Source organism: Candidozyma haemuli (genome assembly GCF_002926055.2).
Source record: "Candidozyma haemuli strain B11899 chromosome Unknown B_2014730914, whole genome shotgun sequence".
NCBI lineage: Eukaryota > Fungi > Ascomycota > Pichiomycetes > Serinales > Metschnikowiaceae > Candidozyma > Candidozyma haemuli.
Window position 1 is genome coordinate 545262 of NW_020289902.1, and position 18429 is coordinate 563690.

Below are 18429 nucleotides of genomic sequence, written 5' to 3' on the forward strand. Positions count from 1 at the left end.
TCCTTTTTGTAGTGTTACAGGTCGTGTGTTCTGGAGCTGAAAATGGAGTCCGGGAAAAGCGCTTCCCAGTCTTCGTTAAAAAGATCCGATGTCATAAGCACTGGAGGCCCAAAGAACTCCACATTGGCCTCGTCCAAAGGAGGGAAATCAAGATCTTCAGAACTGGGTTCTGGTTCTGGGAAATGAGGAGGAACCGGTCCAACGCTGCTTATATGGTTATGCTGATGATGGTGATGAGGAAAAGCGTCCTGGGCGTGGGAAGAAGCCAAGGAGGAGGTTTCTGACGATGATTCCTCCATTTTCACCTTAACGGGCTGGTCCTGGACTGTCTTTTGCGGAGGCTTCTTCTTGTCGACCTTGGGTTTCTTTGCCTTTCTTGTATCTGGGTTGAAATCTGGATCGTGGCTGAACTGCAACTGGAGCTTGCCTCTGATCAACTTGTGGGACTTTTCAGCCAACGCCCAGGTCTTGGAACAGCCCACGAGAACGTTTAGAAAGTAAATAAGCTTGGCTTTTTTGTCTGCACCAAGCAGTTCTGAAGTGGTGGTTAAGAGAATCACCGAAATCGATAAAATGCTGCAATAAACAATGAAAATGGATGCTCTTCGCAACCCGTGGGCTTTCTGGAACGTCTGGATGGCCAAGAAGATCTCGTCGATGGCGTTGTTGCACACGACCGCTGGCGAAAGGTGGTTTTTGTTCCGCATGTTTCTGGTGATGCCTACAAACGGACGGTTGAGACAAAGCACCAAAATGTAGTAGTAGTAACGCACGCCAGATACTGTAGGGTTATCTGAGGTTCTTTTCAAACTTTCCTGGTCCCAGTTGAGGTCTGGCGGCAAGTTGTGCTTCCATTTCATGATCTGGTCGTTATAAGCATACAACATGGAAAGACGAGACACAAGGTTCAAATCGTCGCCTTCAAGGTCGTGGTGCTCCAGATCGTGGTCTGATTTCGTGAAAATATCGTTAAGCATGTTGTCTGAGATATTAATAAGGTTGATAATGTTCTTAAGCGGATCTGAGATGTTGGTGACGTTATCTGGAACATACTTGTACTCGTCGATCCAGTCAAGTTCCGGCAAATCCTCTGTTTCCGGGATGGTAGCGTCCGACAGCTTCAACAACGACGGACGGCCCAAAATAAGACTGATAAAGTGGTCAGCCATGTAGCAGCCCCAGTAGATCCTGCTTCTGATGGCCACATCTAGCTGTTTCAAGGCGCCTCTGTTCTTCAAGAACCACACTTCCGGGTGAAGCTGGAACCCCAAATCGAAGCCCATACGCATCGCGTTGCCTGAAAGCATCCAGCCCGTGGAGTTGTTTCCGTTGCAGATATCGTAGAAAGCCAAAAGAAGGAAACTCTGGACAGACGTGATGGACGGGTGCTCCAACGACGAGAGCAAGAGGCTGCGGGCCTCGTTATAGAAGGAAATGGACTTGTTATAGATGGAGTCCACTTCTGACATTCTGGCGCCTAAGGCACATATGCTGAGGACCAACACTGGCGAACAGTATAAGGTATGAGGCTTGGGGTGGAAAAAGTCAATCAAAAACGCTTCTCTGAACACGTACATGTTGTGGTCTGGGTACTGCCATGTGAAGAAGAGCTTTAAGCAGTGGAGAATCTCCTGGGACTTGTTGAGCTGGTTTAACTGGGACAAATCGTGGGTTCCTCTTTTTTCACTAACCGGCTGCATTCGATGATCCTGGTCGTTATCGTAAACACTGGTTGGTCCGTAAACCGGTCTGATTTTCGTTGCTGGCGTGGCGTCCACCGAAGCAGACTTATCTCTTGAAGGGACTTCTTCTTCTTTGGGAACTGGTCTTTCCAGTTGTTGTTCTTGTTCTTGCAAACACTGGTTTAGCTCTCTGGCATGGGCATCCAAATAAGCCTGTTTTTCCTGGGCCGAAGGGAGAGCCTCTAGTTTACTGAAAAACGTGGTAAACTGCTTGATCTGCCGTTCTAACGTCAGAACGTACCCGGCATTGGGCCGTTTCTTCCTCATATCACTTAAAACGATGCACTCAACGCCCAAACGCACACAGCTCGAGCACGGGTGTTCCAAATTGCACTTGACTTTCCTCAAACGGCATCTCTGGCACGAAAGAGGCATATCTTTCTTTTGAGAGCCTTTTCGCTTAAGCAGGTCGCTGTCACTGTCAAGGTTAGACTGTGCATTGACAGCATGCTGTGGCTGGTTAGCGAGCCGGGGAAGTTCGGGAGCGTCACGGTTCTTCTCTGGGTCCATAAACAATGACTTTTTATCCAAAGATCTCTTTAGAGTCAATAAACTGCCTCTTCACTTCGGACTTTTCTCGGTACTCTGTTTCCCCACGAAAACTTGAGATGCGCTGCGTGTATCCACCAACAGAGTCAGTGCTTGGGGTGAAAAAAATATATACGGATATGTAAATGGAGAGGTTTTTCTATGATACGGAGAAGGGTGCCGTTCTGGTGGAACTGGCTTTTTTGGGCGTTCTGAGAGGCCAAAAACATGACATTTTGTGGATTTGTGCCCATGACTCACGATGATTCACGTATCGCAGTGTATTTTTTTCCAATGCAGCGTGATTGGTCGTGATTTCTGTTTAGGGGTCCTTTCAGGTGTACTTTAAGAGCCCTTTCAAGGCCTAAATCTGGAACAAGATCTGACGGGTGGTGTAAATCACAACAACTATACCAACGACAATCAACAGCCAGTCAAACGTCTGGACCAACGTGTTTCTAAACGTCAGCGGTTTATCTTTAAACGTCTTGAGATGGATCATGGGCGGGTAGATGTAGACAAGCGGGATACACGCAAAGCAGCCGTTGAAACTGACGAACTTTTCGATGTTTTCGGCGTTGAGGTACGAAATGACTGAAATGAGCACCACTGCAAACGCTCTGAAGACGTTTTTGAGCCACTTGATATGTGGATTGTATTTGCCTGAAGTGTGGTACAATCTACCGACGTCGCTGTTGGACTTTCTTTGCTCTTCCAGCAAAAAGAGACGAGAGTTGAAAATGACCGATTCGCCGATCTTGATGGCTGGGAAAAGCTGCAAGGGGCCGGAAAGGAAGACCGCAATGGAGTAGAGCACCAAAATCAGCTGCACAAACACGTTTCCTTGCGGTAAGTTAAGGATTATGATAGACCTAACCTGGTCGCCAAACGCAGTGTATCCAATAATGCCCACCGACACGAAAAGCGTCGTAATGACAACCATACTGATGGCCAACACATAAGGGAACTTCTCTGGACGTGCCATTGACGACTGGATAGGCAAAATAAGACCTATACCTTCAAAAGACGTCACTGCCACACCCACCATCATCGACCAGTTCTTGGAGTCAAAGTTGACAATGTTAGGACCAAGCCCTTCATCAGCAAGCTTCGTTCCTGAAAAGTAGAAAATAATAATCAAGCCCATGACAATAAACGTAGACGAAATAAGCGACGTGAAGGAGAGTTTGGTCAAATCACGAATAAGCACCAACGGGATCAAAAGGATACATTGGGCCACCACCACGGTCGATTTCTTCACTTCCACATGGACAACGTTGCTCAAGAACGACGTCATGTTCTCGGCGGTAAACAAAATATACGTAGCCACGAAGCCAATCTGCGTAATGATAATAGACACCATAATGGAGTATTTGAGTGGTTTTCCGTACGTAATGTACCCCAACTCACCAAACGACGACCTGCTGAACGTCTGTTTGCTCTGGATCAACACGATATAACACAAGAACGTAAGGAAACCGAATCCAGACAAGGCCACGGTCGAGAAAAGCAAACCTCCATTGCTGAAAGCGCCTGGAAGGAAGAGAATACCTGAACCAACCAACGCTTTGAACACCAAAAAGAAGGTTTTGGCCAGCGAAGCCGTTCCTTCCTTAGCTGCCTTGGCTTTCTTCTTGCGGTGTCTTGGAGGAGGAATTCTACGTTCTGCCAAAAGCGACGATTCCTCGTCAAACACTTCACTGTAAGTTGCCGAGCTTGCATCGTCATCAGTTTCATCCTCATCGTCCTCATCACTAAAGTCTTCACCGGCAAAGTGCCCATATATGCTTAAAAACTCCACAAAGTTGCTGGTCAAGAAGTTAGGCGGTTTCAGGTTCCTCTGCAACGACCGATTGATAAGAAACTCACGTCTAAACCCGCCAGGAACGTTGATATCGCTCGCCATGCTCTCCCTCCGAGACTCAGCATCGAAATTCGAAAACGAAGAGCTTCTGGTTCGTCTCTTGTCACCCACATTTTCACCTTTACTGGCATTTTCAATCTGCTGGTACATATACCGAGCCACATCGCCACCCTGCATTTTTAGCGTATCCTCATGGTTGACAAGATGCTTATTGACTTTATTATAGTCGATATTCAGGCCATGCAAAAGGTTATTGATCTGGCCATCATAGGACTTGGAGTGAGAGTCCAGTTTAGCCATAGAAGAAGACGTTCCCTCGCCAGATTCCGACGTCAAATTTGGATTCGATGGGTGGGAGTGGATCAGCTGGCCCGTAGGCGACCCAAACGCTGAATTCCCAGTAGCTATATTGCCCAGAGAGGCGTTTTCAGGCACTCGAGGCGTCGTGGAAGACATGATGAGATGGTTTGATGGCACTTAAGAAAAGTGAGATGGTTTTGAGAGAATTTTGAGATGTTTTGGATGGAAGGAGGAGATTTCTGTGGTTTTGTGGGAGATTTGAGCAAGTTCTTGGTGGATTCCAGGAAAAGTGGGTGGTGTGGAGCAGTGTGGGTGGAAATTGATGATATGTTTTTCGCAATACTTGTGGCTCGCTTATAAGCCGCACGAGTAGATGGCAGGTGGATTTTGAGGTTTTCAGGAATTGGGGTTGGTTTTGGGGGATTGGGGGGAGGGGAGGTTTGGGGAGGAGAGTGGAGGACGTGGGGGAAGTTGGGGGAAGTTGGGGGTTAATTGGGGGCAGGTTGGGGAGGTATGTGGGGGATGGATAGGGTGAGCTAGAAGCAGTGGAAGTGGTGGAAAATGGAAAAGGACAGTATGACGTGAAAGAGGAGGGTTTGGGGAGGCCGGGGGTGAAATTTTGGTGAAATTTGGATGAAAATTGGTGGGTTGGCGGTGTAGAAAGTATGCTTTTTGGAAGTGAGTGGATGGTGGTTTATGGATGTTGGTGATTTGGAAGTTTGGAAAACTAGGGAAGGTTACGAGGGGTTTGGAGAGGTAGAGAGGGTGATAATTGACGGTTTGGGCGGTTTTGGGGTGGAGGTGTTGGTGGTTTGGTGAAGTTAGATGGAGGCTTTAAATGGGCTTATCTATGGAGAATGGGAGGTAATAGAAGAAGTAAGGAAGACTTGAAATTGATGGTTTTAAGGGTTGATTTGGTTTCTAGGGGATTTGAAGAATATAGATAAATTTCTTTGACTTGAAGGGACCACTGGTTGTGCTGAAACTGGAGGGTTGTTGCTTCTTCTGGTTATACTACAAAGAGGGATATCTAATGAAACTTCAGGTCCAGTAAACACCATAAAATCTCCAGTTTCCCAAATTTCAAATTCAAGTGGCTCCCACTTTTTCCCAAACCCGTCTCCATCTTTTCCATTTGACGAATTCTGATTTTGTGGGTGTGGTTTTTGTGCTTTTATCGTGCAGCCAGCCAATGAGTAGCTGTGGAATTTGCAGGTTGTCTGGTTGGCCAGAAATGGTCCAGGAGAGTTGTAGAGTGGAGGGGAAAAATAAAGAGGTGAAAAGGGAATAGGTTAAGTGGTTTGGAAATGGTGGATTTTGTTAGGGAACTGGTGAGTCTGGTGATATGTGGAAAGGAAGAACAGGAAGCGAGTGGACTTGTAGTTGAAGAGTAGTATATGAACGTTTCTAGTATTTATTAAAATTATCTTTTGTTGTTGTTTAACAATTGCTTTTCGTTATTGGTTATTGGGTGTCTAGGGTTCTTCAATCTGTATACTTCTAGACTTGGAGTGCAACTTCTACAAGAGACAGCTATCTGTTGCTCTGAACGTGGAACTGCAAAGAAATTGATAAACCTTAAATTTTTCAGATTCAAGGAAATACCTGGTTTGGCGATTTGACTGTATTTACTGAAAAGTACTGGGGCATCCACGTAGACTACTTATGGACGTCCACAGTTCATATCCATTGACTGGTGCTCTTCAAGCTTCTCCAAGACTGGTTCTCCTTCAAGCTTCCTTAAGGTTTGTTTGGTCAAATGAGAAACTCAGCAAGAAAATTGATGTGTTTGAGTTATGGCGATGACGTTTATGACAATAATTTGGACTGTAGTGGACGCTTTACGTTTTTGATTTATATGAGTCTAACTTAAAGTAAAGTATGAGCTTTGCTTATGTTCATTTTTATTTTCCAAAATTCACTTGTATGTTCTTGAATGGTTACACTATAAATACTCCACTCTTTCTAACTATATTAGTGCCCGCCTTGATGGCTTTAGCCTTTCTCGAACTTCAGTAGTACTGTCTGCCAATGGAAGCACATCTGAAGGTCAGACGAGGAGATACCAAGAGGAAAGACAAACTGAAGCTATCGTGAACTTCCACGAACTGTCGTATCCTTTTTTCAGAAAAGAATGGTCACTTTTCGTGGCCTTTCCTTATCTCCCTCTGTTCTCCACCAAGGAGGAATACACTCACAAGACAAAACGCCGGGAGGCTAAAACGAAGCAGCTGGGGTAGTTGGATCTTTGAAAGTACTTAAAGAAGAGAGGTTTGGGGTCTTTTTGGGTCTCTAAAGGTCTCTCTGGATTCGGATACCTCACCATGTTCACTTTTATAGGTTGTCTATGGAACCATCCAATTAAACCACAGAAAATTGGCTAGAGGTTTTCTTGAATAGCTCCTATTCTTTTAAGTTCTCCACAAAGAAGCCAAATGTAGCTTTTTTAAACTCTTTATGTAAATTATTTGCAGATACTGGCGTCTTTTGAGCCTCCATAGATAACCCTATAAAGAAGAGCAAAGAGCACCAGCAATCTCACTGGTTTCTCTCAATTGACCAACAAAAACGGCCATATTCTATAAAAGTCATATAAATAAACAGTTTCCAACATCATTGAACCATAATTATAGAGATATATCTCAACCTCTTACCACCTTCTCTTTTCACCTCTGATGCTCTCAAACAACCCCCACCCAATTCCACCAAAACACCTCAAAAATCTCCAAAAAAACAGCAAAGTACACATTTCAACTCCCACATCATGACAAAAGCATTTTTAACTTCATAAAAGCATTTCCACGCCCCAAACTCCTCATCCTCGTCTCACTATGGCTGCAAACGGTCTCACCGCACAAACACCCCAGCCATCTCCCCCAATACCCAACCAAATTCCACGAAACTCACCCAGCCCACTCTCCAGCATTCAACCAACATATCCATCCACTTTTTATTCAAATAGCTACCCCCAATCGCTATTTGTGGACCCCCAAGGGGGTCCACGTCCTGCATACAACCACTCACCACTTACCCCAGATTTCGAATTTTCCACTTCCCCCAAACCTCCCCAAACCTCCCCCAAATCCCCCAAACTCCATGTCGGTGGACTCTTCGTTCCTCGATTCCCCCAGCGAGCCCCAAAACTTCAACACCAACGCGCCCTTCGACCTCCTCGTGCTGGACCTCTTCCTCAAACTCGAATCCACCAACCACGAAAACAAAGGCCCCTACGAAACCGTCAGTGCAAAGAAAACACTGATAATCGAAGATTTCGTGAAAACCTGGCGAACCCACTTTGGAAAAAACATCTACCCGGCGGTAAGACTCATCTTTCCAAATAGGGACGGCAGAAAGTACCACGTTAAGGATGTGGCTCTTACAAGACTTGTCATAAAGCTTCTAAAGCTCCAACCGGGCCTGAACGACTACCAGATAATCAGAAACTGGAAGAAACAGTACCAGCTGAAGGCCACGTTGGCTACGGCGTCCGAACAACGCCAATTGGGCGATTTGCCGTTGATTATCGCCAGAATCATGCTGAGAAGACGAGACCAGAACGAACCTATAAAGAGTACGTTAACTGTGGATGAAGTGAACGAAACTTTGGATAAGTTGGCAGCGAAAACCCAGTCTAAAGAGCAACTAGCACTCTTGGAACCGTTCGTGGAACGCCTAACTATCCCTGAAATACGGTGTGTGTTCCAGATGATCCTAAAAGAGTCCATGTTGCTGTTTTTCGAACGGGCTTTCTTCCAGGCGTGGCACCCGGACGCCTACAATTTATTTAAGGTGTGTGAAGACATGAAGAAGATTTTTTGGGCGCTTACAGACCCGGAAAAGCGACTTCTACCAACCCAGTTGTGTGTTCAGCCAATGTACATGTTTGTGCCTCAGAGTTCACAGAAGTTGGAGATTTCCTATGAGAATTTGTGTAAACGGATGACGGTGGGGCTTCAGGGGGGTAAGGATCCGAAGCTTATGGAATTGTACAAAAAAGAGCACTACGAGAACGCTTTTCTTATTGAAGAGAAGATAGATGGTGATAGAATGTTGATGCACATGGTTGACGGGAAGTTTCGATGGCACACGCGTCGAAGAAGGGATTATACGTTGGTTTACGGTGAAAACGTCCATATTGGGTCGCTTACAAAGCATTTGGGCCACGCTTTTGACGAAAAAGTGCACAGTATAGTGTTAGACGGGAAATGGTCGCCTGGAGTAAAGATAGAGAGATGATTTTACCTTTTGGAACGCTCAGGTCGGCGGCTGTGCAAGAAGCACTTAAACAGTTTGACGTAATTGACGTTTATGAAGGGAACAACAGCTGGCCCTTGTTCCTAGTGTTTGATATACTCCATTTAAACGGGAGAGATCTCTCTGGATTGCCGCTTTTTTACAGAAAGAACTTGATTAACAAAGTCGTCAGGGAAGTCCCCCACCGGTTCGAGGTCTTGGAATGGGTGAAAGCAAAGTCTCCTACAGATATCAAGGCCAACATGCAAAGAATCGTTTCTGAGCGAAACGAAGGGATCATGGTGAAGCTGTTGCTTTCAAAGTATAGGGTTTACAGCCGGGAATCGACGTGGATCAAGGTGAAACCGGAGTATTTGGAGAATTTCGGTGAAAACCTCGATTTGGTGGTTATTGGTAAAATTGGACGAGTAAAGACATCCTATATCTGTGGCCTCAAAGACGTGGACGACGAAGGGTGCTATAAACTGTTCTGTATGGTTGCCAACGGGTTTCTGAACGCTGTTTACAGGCAAATCGAAAGCAAATTGGTCAATTACTGGCGGGACTTTTCTATCCAGAAACCTCCACTTTCACTTCTCAAGTTTGGAACGAAAAAACCAGATTTCTGGATCAACCCGGCCAATCTGATCGTTCTAGAAATCAAAGCCAGGTCCATTGAAGTCACTGCTGAAACTCCCTACGCTGCTGGGTCCACTTTACACAACTTATGGTGCAGAGCAGTCAGAGAGGATAAAGACTACGATGAGTGTATTACGCTCCAAGAGTACCAGGACCTCAAAGCAAAGTATCTGCTGGATATTTATAAAAATCAGGACGTCAACAGGAACAGAAAGAGACCTGGAGAGAACCTGATTGTGGAAAAGTATGAAAAGGTGAAAAGGCTTAAAATCAAAGAACAGCTGGATCTCTTTAAAGGGCTACATTTGGTGGTTGGTACAGATTACAGAGACGTGGATGAACAAAAGAATATGTCTGCTGAAGCCTTGAAACATCTTATACGGCTGCATGGAGGTCAAATTGAACTTAATCCAAAGAGAGATGAGTTATATGGAAAGACCGTGGTTGTTTTGGGAAGCAATGTCACTCCACGGCTCCAGAGATGGTTGAGAGAGGGATTTGATATTATTCTGGGCAGTTGGGCCGTGGAGAGTATTAGATACGAACGGTTGCTTCCAATGGAGCCTTGTTTTATTGTGGGCAGTGAAAATAGGCAGTTTTGGGAGATGGCGAGGCGGAATGTGGACGAGTTTGGTGATAGTTACTTGGTGACGAGGGAGGGGCCAAATGGGTTGCTTCTGGAGTTGATGGAGCTTCACGTTGGTGGAAAATTACACGAAAACAGCTTCCAGAGGTGTAGGAAGGTGTTTTTGGGTGAAAATTGTCCGGAAAAACGGCACTGGATGCTCTTTGATGGTCTTAGGTTTTGCATTGTGGGTTCCAGGGACGTTGGGAGGCTTCAAAGAAGAGTATCACGCTTTGGCGGTTCTTGTGTTGCCGACTGGCGCCAGTGCCAGTATGTGGTATTCGAACGTCCCGAAAACACCAAAAATCTACATTCTGCTGTCAATTCCATAAGTTCAGCGATTGGCCAGGCCTACGACGAGGGCCAGAAGATCCCTTTGTTGCTTAAAGAGACGTTTCTCGATGCCTGTGTCGACGCTGGAATGGTCGTTGACGAAGATCCATATAAGGTTTGAGAGGCCATTGAGAGAGGCAGCTAAAGAAGGTTTGGACAAGAAGGGACAATCAGGGACAGCTTTGGGAGGTCACTTTTATGTTTTGACGGAGTTAGAGACCGCCAAAGCCTATTCTGGTTCTGGAGAAGCTTAAAATCCAGAAAAAAAAGGACTATTTTTTATGGAAACCTTATTCTGCAAAGAATGACTTTACGTGGCAACCCCCGGGTTTATCGCCAGCGGAAGGCCCCCTTGATCATCCGGAACAGCTTTTTTAGGTGTTGTTGCTGTTGGTGATGTCGTTTTTTGATGGTGATGCTTATTCTCGTTGATCAGCTCTAAACGTCACTTAAATGGACTTATCTACTTTGTTTTCGTTTCGTGACGTCCAGCAACACAACCACCGTGATCCTGACCGTCTGAAGCCTTCGTGACTTCACAAGACAACAAGAATTAGTATAGGCTTTGCTGGTTTAAGCCTCGATGCACAGAAAAGGCGTTTCTTGTATGGAAACGGAACGTGCTGCGCTGGAAAGAAAGGCAAAATGACGGAGAGAGATGGAGGAGGAGGGAGAGATGGCGGTTGGTGGTTTTTTGGTGGTTTTACGTTGGTTTTTGGATGATTTGGTGGTGGTTTAATGGAAAGTCTGGATAAGGCTCTGGAAGGGCCAGTTTTGGTGGGTTTTTCATGGGAATTTGATGCTTTTGACGCTCCAGAGACGAAGAATTTGATGTTATCGACCAACTTCAAGAATTCCTGGTTTTTCTGGGGTTTTTCTTCCCGTAATGGAATGGCTGCAAATTGGTTCTTTCTTTGGCATCGACCTTCCCCATTTTGACAATGCAGAAAAAAAAAAAACCGAATTTACATTCTATTTCGGCGTTTCGGCTGCTTTTGCCACCTCTTGTGTCTTGTCTTAAAAAAATTCTTAGCTTTTTTTAGGCTTATCTCCAGATTTGGTGGTCGGTATTATTATTTTTTTTTAAGAATTTTGGGGAAGTCACCAGCCACAATGTACTGCATATAGGACGCGGAAAGAAAGAAAAAGAACCAATTTTCCCCTCCTTCTTTGCATGAAACAGGTCACGTGCATGGAACACCCACCTTTTTTCATGACTAAAATTCCACCTTTCTAAGCCTTCCAAATGCTTGGAAATCGCAATGGAAATGACTTCTACGTCTCGTTATACGTAGCAGGTCATTTAAATGCTGCTTGGTGCCGTCATTATGCATTGGGGAGAAAAAAGCTCTCGGATAAACTAAAGAAGTGACGTCACGTGACCAAAGAGTCACTCAACGTGGGGTAAAAAAAAGAGTGCATCACCAGTAGCGGCGATGATAAACCCGATAAGGTTTTCTGCCATTAAAACGAGGGGAATTCAAAGAGAACACCTCTCCGCACGGCGGGGCAGACCGTTCGGGTTTACGAAATTTAAGTGGGAGACATTTTGGGGAGATATTTTGGGGAGACATTTTGAAAAGTTGTTCCGAGGATGTCTGGGTTAATCTGGGGTCATTTTTTTAAAGCCAAGGCTCCAAGAGAACCAAATGGGGAAGGTAGCATATACGGGGAGAGGCTCAGAGGCTCAGTGGGACGGTTCTGGTGATGGGGTTCCAAGAACGGTTTCCCCGGAAAAACTCTTGGGAGCATCCGACGCATGTCGCGCGACATGCTGCGTGCTAGTAAGTGTAGTTTTTCCGGGGACAGCAGGAGACCGCGAGAGAGAGAGTCTCTCATGTGACGCACCACCTGCATATACCCACCTCCGGCGTGCCTACCCGGGTTACAGTGGCCAACGGCAACAAGTCCGCGGTAAGCGGGTGATGGCAGAAAAACCCGTACACCACATACATAACATGGCCCCTTTTAACTCAACTAAACCGCCCCAAATCAATTGTCCAATGTAATGAAGCTCCCTCCACTATGGCTCTTCACATTCAATTGTTGCCTCTATAAATATCAATTGCAAGGCGTGTGATTGGATCCGTTGCTCCGGCAACCGTGGCAAAAGCCGAAAGGTACATATATCTCATGCGTCCGTAAACTCCTCCTTATACCCCGGGTTGCATTTGGCGGGCGCCTTAGAAAAAAACGCAACCTAGGCAACCGCTCTATGTGCAGGATATACATATCTGCACATGCCTCAGGTGCAAGGTGTGCACACGCCGCAGCAAGCAGCAGCACCCGCAGCAACATGCATTACTTCGTGCGTCTTCTGAAATTTCGTTCTTTTCCTAAAAAAAAAAAACCCACATGTATATATAAACCATGATAATCCCACATTTCCAACCTCCAAAATTTCCCACAACACCACCTTCAACAAGAAATTCCCATGGACGACTGCTTCCTTCGTGCAGCACCCCGCAGCACGGAAAACATCGACTACATGTCCAAACGACCCATTCCAGAAACACATCTCTACTTTTGCTGGAGACAAAACAACCTGATTGCCATCAAATCAGAATACGACGATATCTCCTTTACGATCCCTTCCACCAACTCAAAACGCCTTGAAAACGTCACGTGGCGCCGCTGGTACAAAGATTTACTTGGTCTAGACGAAGTGGCCCCTTCAGAGATCAACTGGGACAAGTCTCATGATATCACCTGGCTTTACGGGCCCAAATATGAGGATGAAGTGTCTCAGGAGGTTGAAGAGAGTTTGACTCCTCACTTGAAGAAACTTGACTTCACTTGTGACTCTGACGCTGAGCTGGTTTCGTCGTGTCAGCTGGGGAGGAGTCTGATGAACTTTGATGAGGTTTCGTCGGTGGAGAGTGATGAGGAGGAAGCCAGTTTGAAGCTGGCAATGAGGAGGGATCTGAGGGGCCCGGCGGGTTCCGGGAAGAAGGTTAAGTTTAATTATATTGTGAGTTCGAGGGAGTTTGTGAATGGGGTGGTTTTTGATTATGATTTTTTGGATCCGCTGTGCCTCTAGGCCCGAGATGCCTTAGCATCGAGGGCCGTACGCCCTTCAATTCCACGCCGGAGACGCCACAGCGTCGCAGGCAAAGTTGTCGTTGGCCAATCCTCAAAAAACCTCAAAAAAGCGTTCTCGAAACACACTTTCAGCCATAACTTCCCCCACAGACTTCCTCCAACGCCGCCGACACCACCACTGGATAGCCAGAGCCGAGAGCTTCCCTCTGGTACCCTTTTGACCCTCCTAAGACCACCATACGACCTTCTATGCCCCAATTTCTATCCATTTTGCAGCCATCCGATTTTGGCCCCCTGGACCCCCTTGGGCCGCCACCACAGCATCACTTTCAATTCACCTTCAATCATTGAGCATTTTTAAACCTTTGGAAAACAAAGCTAGGCTTTGTTTGGGTGCCTGGCGAATCGATTTCGTCATAAAAGGGCATACCTACTTCTTTTCATGAGCATAATACATCTTACACTATACAAGAAATAAGATTACTTTTTAATATATATCTGGGAATGACCCGCCAGCCGGGTCGGATAAAAACATACAAAGAGGATTTGTAGATGTAGTAGAATAAGGTGGAGGGCTGGTGATGTTTTGGATATACTGAGAAAGAGCAAAGATGTCCATGTATTTTGACAACCAGCCATCCAAACTCAACAAAACCCATATGGTTGTGTTCGCCGTGGTCTCCTGATTCCTCCAAACTAATTAGTTTCTTCGTAGCGTTCCTGGTTCGCGAGTTACCGTTGGTTCTGTGGTTTCATGTGAGAAGAAGCCATTGTGGAACCGAAACGGCTGGAAAACAAACAGGGGAAGGGGAAAACGAGTGGATTGTGATAAGGAAGATGACGGGCGGGTGGAGTACCCGTTTTGGCTTGTTTTTGGTGGAGTTACGAGCCGTTTGGTGGATGTAAAAGAGGTGTTTTTAAGTAATTGGAGAAGGTCAACAGAAGCAGACGTAAACGGCCATTGACACTCCAAAGACATCCAAAAACAATTTCCAGGGCAACAACTAATGCCTTGGTACCCCCTGGAACCTCCTTCCCTTCTTGGTCTTCCCTTCCAGGTCGTTTAAACTCCAGCCAATCGGGTTCTGGTGATACTTCTAAGGGAACCGATTGGCTGTATTGAAACAGCACTCAAAGCCTCCAAAACCTCCAGGAAAGTGTTCTTCTACCATAAACAGCACCGTCTCTTTCCCCTGGAACGTCTTTTCCTCTCTCTCCATCCCTCCCGGTCGTTTACAGTCACCTTTCCTTCGTTGCACCTCTTTTCCCAGCTTTCCAGAGATATTCATACGAATTCTTCCCCTTTTCGCCCCAAAACTTCCAAACCTCCCCGTAAACGTCGTCTCATCACCGTAACTGTACTTTGGAAGCTTCTCCCACCGTCAAACCGTCTTTATCGTACGATTGGGTGGTTTGCTTGGAGCCAAGACTAGACGAGAAAGATACATATACGGAGAGCGAGGGAGAGACGGGGGGAAAGAGAGGTGGGTGGTTTTCGATGGAGAAGACGATGGAGAGAAAGATGGGAAGGTCAGTGGAGGCGGTTTGGGTGGTTTTGGTGGTTTTTGGTGGACGTTGGTGCGTCTGGTGATGTTTGAGGGATTGGGCAGTTATAAGGTACGCAGAGAGATGGAGGGTCGATTTGAAGGATATATTTAGATTCTATGGTAAATTAGGAGTATTTTGGTTCTTTTAAAATTAAATTTGGATGGGTTTTGGGTGGTTTGGATGGGACTTGTTAGTATGTATATATACCTCACTGAAAGTGTCCACCAATTGGGCTAAACCCAACCAAAAAACCTCCAAATTGCATGTAAACTCACCCTGAAAGGCCTATTGAACCACCTAGAATGCTTCAAATCACTTCCCAGACGTTTCTTCCCGTCCAGTCGCTACTTCTCTATCTTCTTCCCCCATCTCACCCAAACCCTCGTCTAATTCACCCAATTTTGGCTCAAACTCGCCCGAATTTCTACCACCACCTAATTCAGCCCGCCCAATTCACCTAATCCACTTTTCACTTCCCATTTCCAACTCCTCCTTGACTTACACCACCTTATTCGCTTTTTGCACCCAAAAGGCCTAGACCGGGCGGTTTCCGGTATGCCGCGGAACCTTCCCAGACTCATGTGGAAAATCCGTAAACTGTAACATTCCAGGGGCCAATGCCAAGCACGTGGGAAAATAAACAATCTGGATGACCCAGGGGGGTCTCGGCTTTATCACTATTATTTGAATTTTCGCCAGTTTGGTTTTTTCGGGTACTGGGAAGTGGGAAGTGGTTTGAAGCCCTGAACCCAATCCGGCTTACCTGCAGTCTATCTTTAAAAATCCACAATTTTCACATGAAAATAAACCGGAAACCTGGAAATCTTCACAGTTTTCCATAATAGCCTGGCTATACTGAGCCCTGGTGATTTGCGTGAACTGGAATCCAGATCAGGAAAGCTTATAGCCGACGGTTGGATGGGTGTTATATGCAGGAAAAATGGAAAAATGGAAAAAAGCATGTGGAAAAGTGAAAGCATGTGGAATTCAAAGGGAAGTAGTTTGGGGTGGTTTGGGGTGGCGAAGAAGGTGGAATTGACGGATTTTAGGTGGATTTTGATGGTTTGGAAGGGGTTTGTAAGTGGCTGCAAAATGGTTGAATATGTGTGGTGTACGGGTGTGCCATGGTCAGTCAAAAGGACCCTCCAACTTTCACTCAAAAACAATAAATAAATGATTTTTGGTAAGTTGGGGATGTAGAAGAGGGAGGGACGTTTATGGTGAACTGGTTTTGGTTGGTTTTGGAGGGCTGGTGTGGGAGAAATATGGAGATTTGTGTAGTGAGACGATGAAGACGAAAATGTGGGATTCCAAGGGAAGGAGTGAAGGAAAAGAGCTGTAAATTGGATGGCAAAGTCAATTGCTACAGTAAAGTGGGCTAGCCAAAGATGGCGTGGTTTGGAGGAAAAGTGGTGGAGATACGTGGAGGTTGCGTTGGGTAGAGACGAGTGAGAGCAGCGAGTATACCAAGAAAGGGCTGTTTTTGTTAGAAGAAGCAGAAAAAGAGTGAATTGGGCTATGTGGATAATTAGGAGTCCATTGGTGTTTGTTTCGTGAAAATTGAAGGTTTCTGGGTGCTTTAGTCATGGGAATATGGAAGTATAGCATGAAAGACAGTAAAGTAACACCAATGTCCACCAAAAGGCGTCAAAAGAAGTCCAAAAAAACTCAATTGGCATCAATTGACCTTAAGATGTCAATCGAGTATAATTAGAATTAATCTTACTGCCTCCTCAGTTTGTAGTACCACCTCTTCCACTGCTTCTATAGAATATATAAATACATCCAAACAGGCCAATACAAGTCAGCCAGAAACCATCCAAAAACCACCAAACCAAGTCAATTGTCTTTGAAACCACCCAAAAATACATCCAAAGGCACTTCTACACCTTGTCATAACCTCCAATCACCATTTAGTCCACGTCTTCTCCTTCCCTCTACCAACTCACAACAGACTCTCCATATATCCACCGCCAAACCCCCCCCCCCCCCCAAAGTCACCCAAAAACACTCAAATACCCTTTCAACCAACCCATTGACCTCCCAAAACGCCTCCTTACCTTTCCCACACCCTCCACGTCCAAACTACCCATCCTTTCGCTCCACCTCACTCTTCTCCAGCCAACTCCCATCCAAACGACCAACAACCCCCAACCCGCCATCCAATTACATCCAAACAGATTCAACTACCCTAGCTACATCCCCTAATTGACTTCTCCTTCCTTCTCTCACCCTCCCTGGTCTCCTTCCCTTCCCTTCCCTCAAAACACACCCACTTCCAGCCAACCCTCCACCAATCCACCCAAACACATCCAAATCAACCCCAACCTTCCTCCAGCTACCTCTCCACTGTGACCCAACCACACCAAACCCATCCACCCCCTTCCATCCACCTTCCTTCCTTCCTTACCACCTTGGATACCCCATTTTGCACCCATTCACTCAACCCATCCATATCTGCACCGCCACAGCAACCCAGCGCTTCTATTGCTTCCCAAACCGTCCCACACCTTCCCACAACCGCTTCTCTTCCATTTACCCACAAATAACCTTTCTTTCTCTCTGTAAGCCTCGCTTTGACTAAGCCGTGCTGAACAAACCAGTAAAACACGCGCTGAACGGCGGCTGGGGTTGACAACGAAAAGAAAAGTGCTGGGTCGGGGAAGCGGGACGTGACTCCGCTGGGGGAAGGTGTTTTAGAGTTGTGAGTTGGCGTTGGGGGTTCGGTTTTGGTGATGTTTGGTTTGTTTCTTTTGGAGAAGGTTTGATGACGGAGTTTAGCGCCGCTAGCGGCGGCGGAAGAGCGGGAAAGCTACAGACTGGGGTAATTGGCGATGGGGAAGGCAGTGGAGGCATTCAATCTACGATATTAGGTCGGTTTGATGGGTTTTGACGTTGGTGGTGGGAAATAGTGGGAAATGGGGTTTTGGCTTGTCACGTGAGGTAGAGACATCTGATGGACCTGAAAATTGGCCAGTATGGGGAACCCGCTGCGCTCTATCCACTGAACCACTTTTCATTTATTTGCCATAAAAACTACACTCTCTAGAGGCTGGTTATTGCAATTGGAGTCATCCTGGGGAAGAGTGGGTCTTGTATGCAGTACCTCTCGCTTGATTGGGCGAGCCGCATGCAGCCGCACCATGAAGGGACAATGGAAAAGTATGTAAGAGGGTACTTACCTGCAGTCCACCTGGACCATACACTTTCCTAATTAGGCCTTCCCTCTGCAAAACCGTATAAATAAGAATCCCACAAACCTTGAAATATCCTCGGCTCCGGATTCACCCGAAAACGCCTCAGGACCCTTGTGCTGATTTTAGCCAATCGCCCCATGCAATTACCAACTCTGGAGCGGGTCTAGGAGGCGAGTTATAAGGAAAACAACGTAGGAAACGACCAAAACACACCCAACTCAATGAAACCTTCCTCTTTTTGAACGTAAAGACCACCACCTTGTAGCTGGAATTAACCCGATTCGATCCATACCAAAACCACCACCAACGGACCATTTCTCGTACTTCCACCACTGAATAACCCATCTCACCTCTATACATCCACCAACCCTCCATCAA

The 18429-nt window shown here is 46.1% G+C and overlaps 4 protein-coding genes across 4 annotated transcripts; 2 read left to right on the top strand and 2 right to left on the bottom strand. All coding sequences in view use genetic code 12, as the record gives it.

Moving 5' to 3' along the window:
• Positions 1-14: 14 nt before the first annotated feature.
• Positions 15-2252, bottom strand: TEA1 (Tea1p; the record flags this gene model as incomplete). Its single annotated transcript, XM_025484829.1, has 1 exon — positions 15-2252. One exon carries the CDS (start codon positions 2250-2252, stop codon positions 15-17), a length of 2238 nt encoding a protein of 745 aa, XP_025339760.1.
• A 382-nt stretch (positions 2253-2634) lies between these two features.
• On the bottom strand, positions 2635-4590 carry CXQ85_001111 (uncharacterized protein; the record flags this gene model as incomplete). The annotated part of the gene is made up of 1 exon (XM_025484830.1): positions 2635-4590. One exon carries the CDS (start codon positions 4588-4590, stop codon positions 2635-2637), a length of 1956 nt encoding a protein of 651 aa, XP_025339761.1.
• Positions 4591-7530: 2940 nt separating this feature from the next.
• Positions 7531-10385, top strand: LIG4 (DNA ligase (ATP); the record flags this gene model as incomplete). The annotated part of the gene is made up of 3 exons (XM_025484831.1): positions 7531-8627; positions 8654-9837; positions 10270-10385. The coding sequence occupies 3 exons, from the start codon at positions 7531-7533 to the stop codon at positions 10383-10385; spliced, it is 2397 nt and encodes a 798-aa protein (XP_025339762.1).
• A 2313-nt stretch (positions 10386-12698) lies between these two features.
• On the top strand, positions 12699-13304 carry CXQ85_001113 (uncharacterized protein; the record flags this gene model as incomplete). Its single annotated transcript, XM_025484832.1, has 1 exon — positions 12699-13304. One exon carries the CDS (start codon positions 12699-12701, stop codon positions 13302-13304), a length of 606 nt encoding a protein of 201 aa, XP_025339763.1.
• Positions 13305-18429: the final 5125 nt, after the last annotated feature.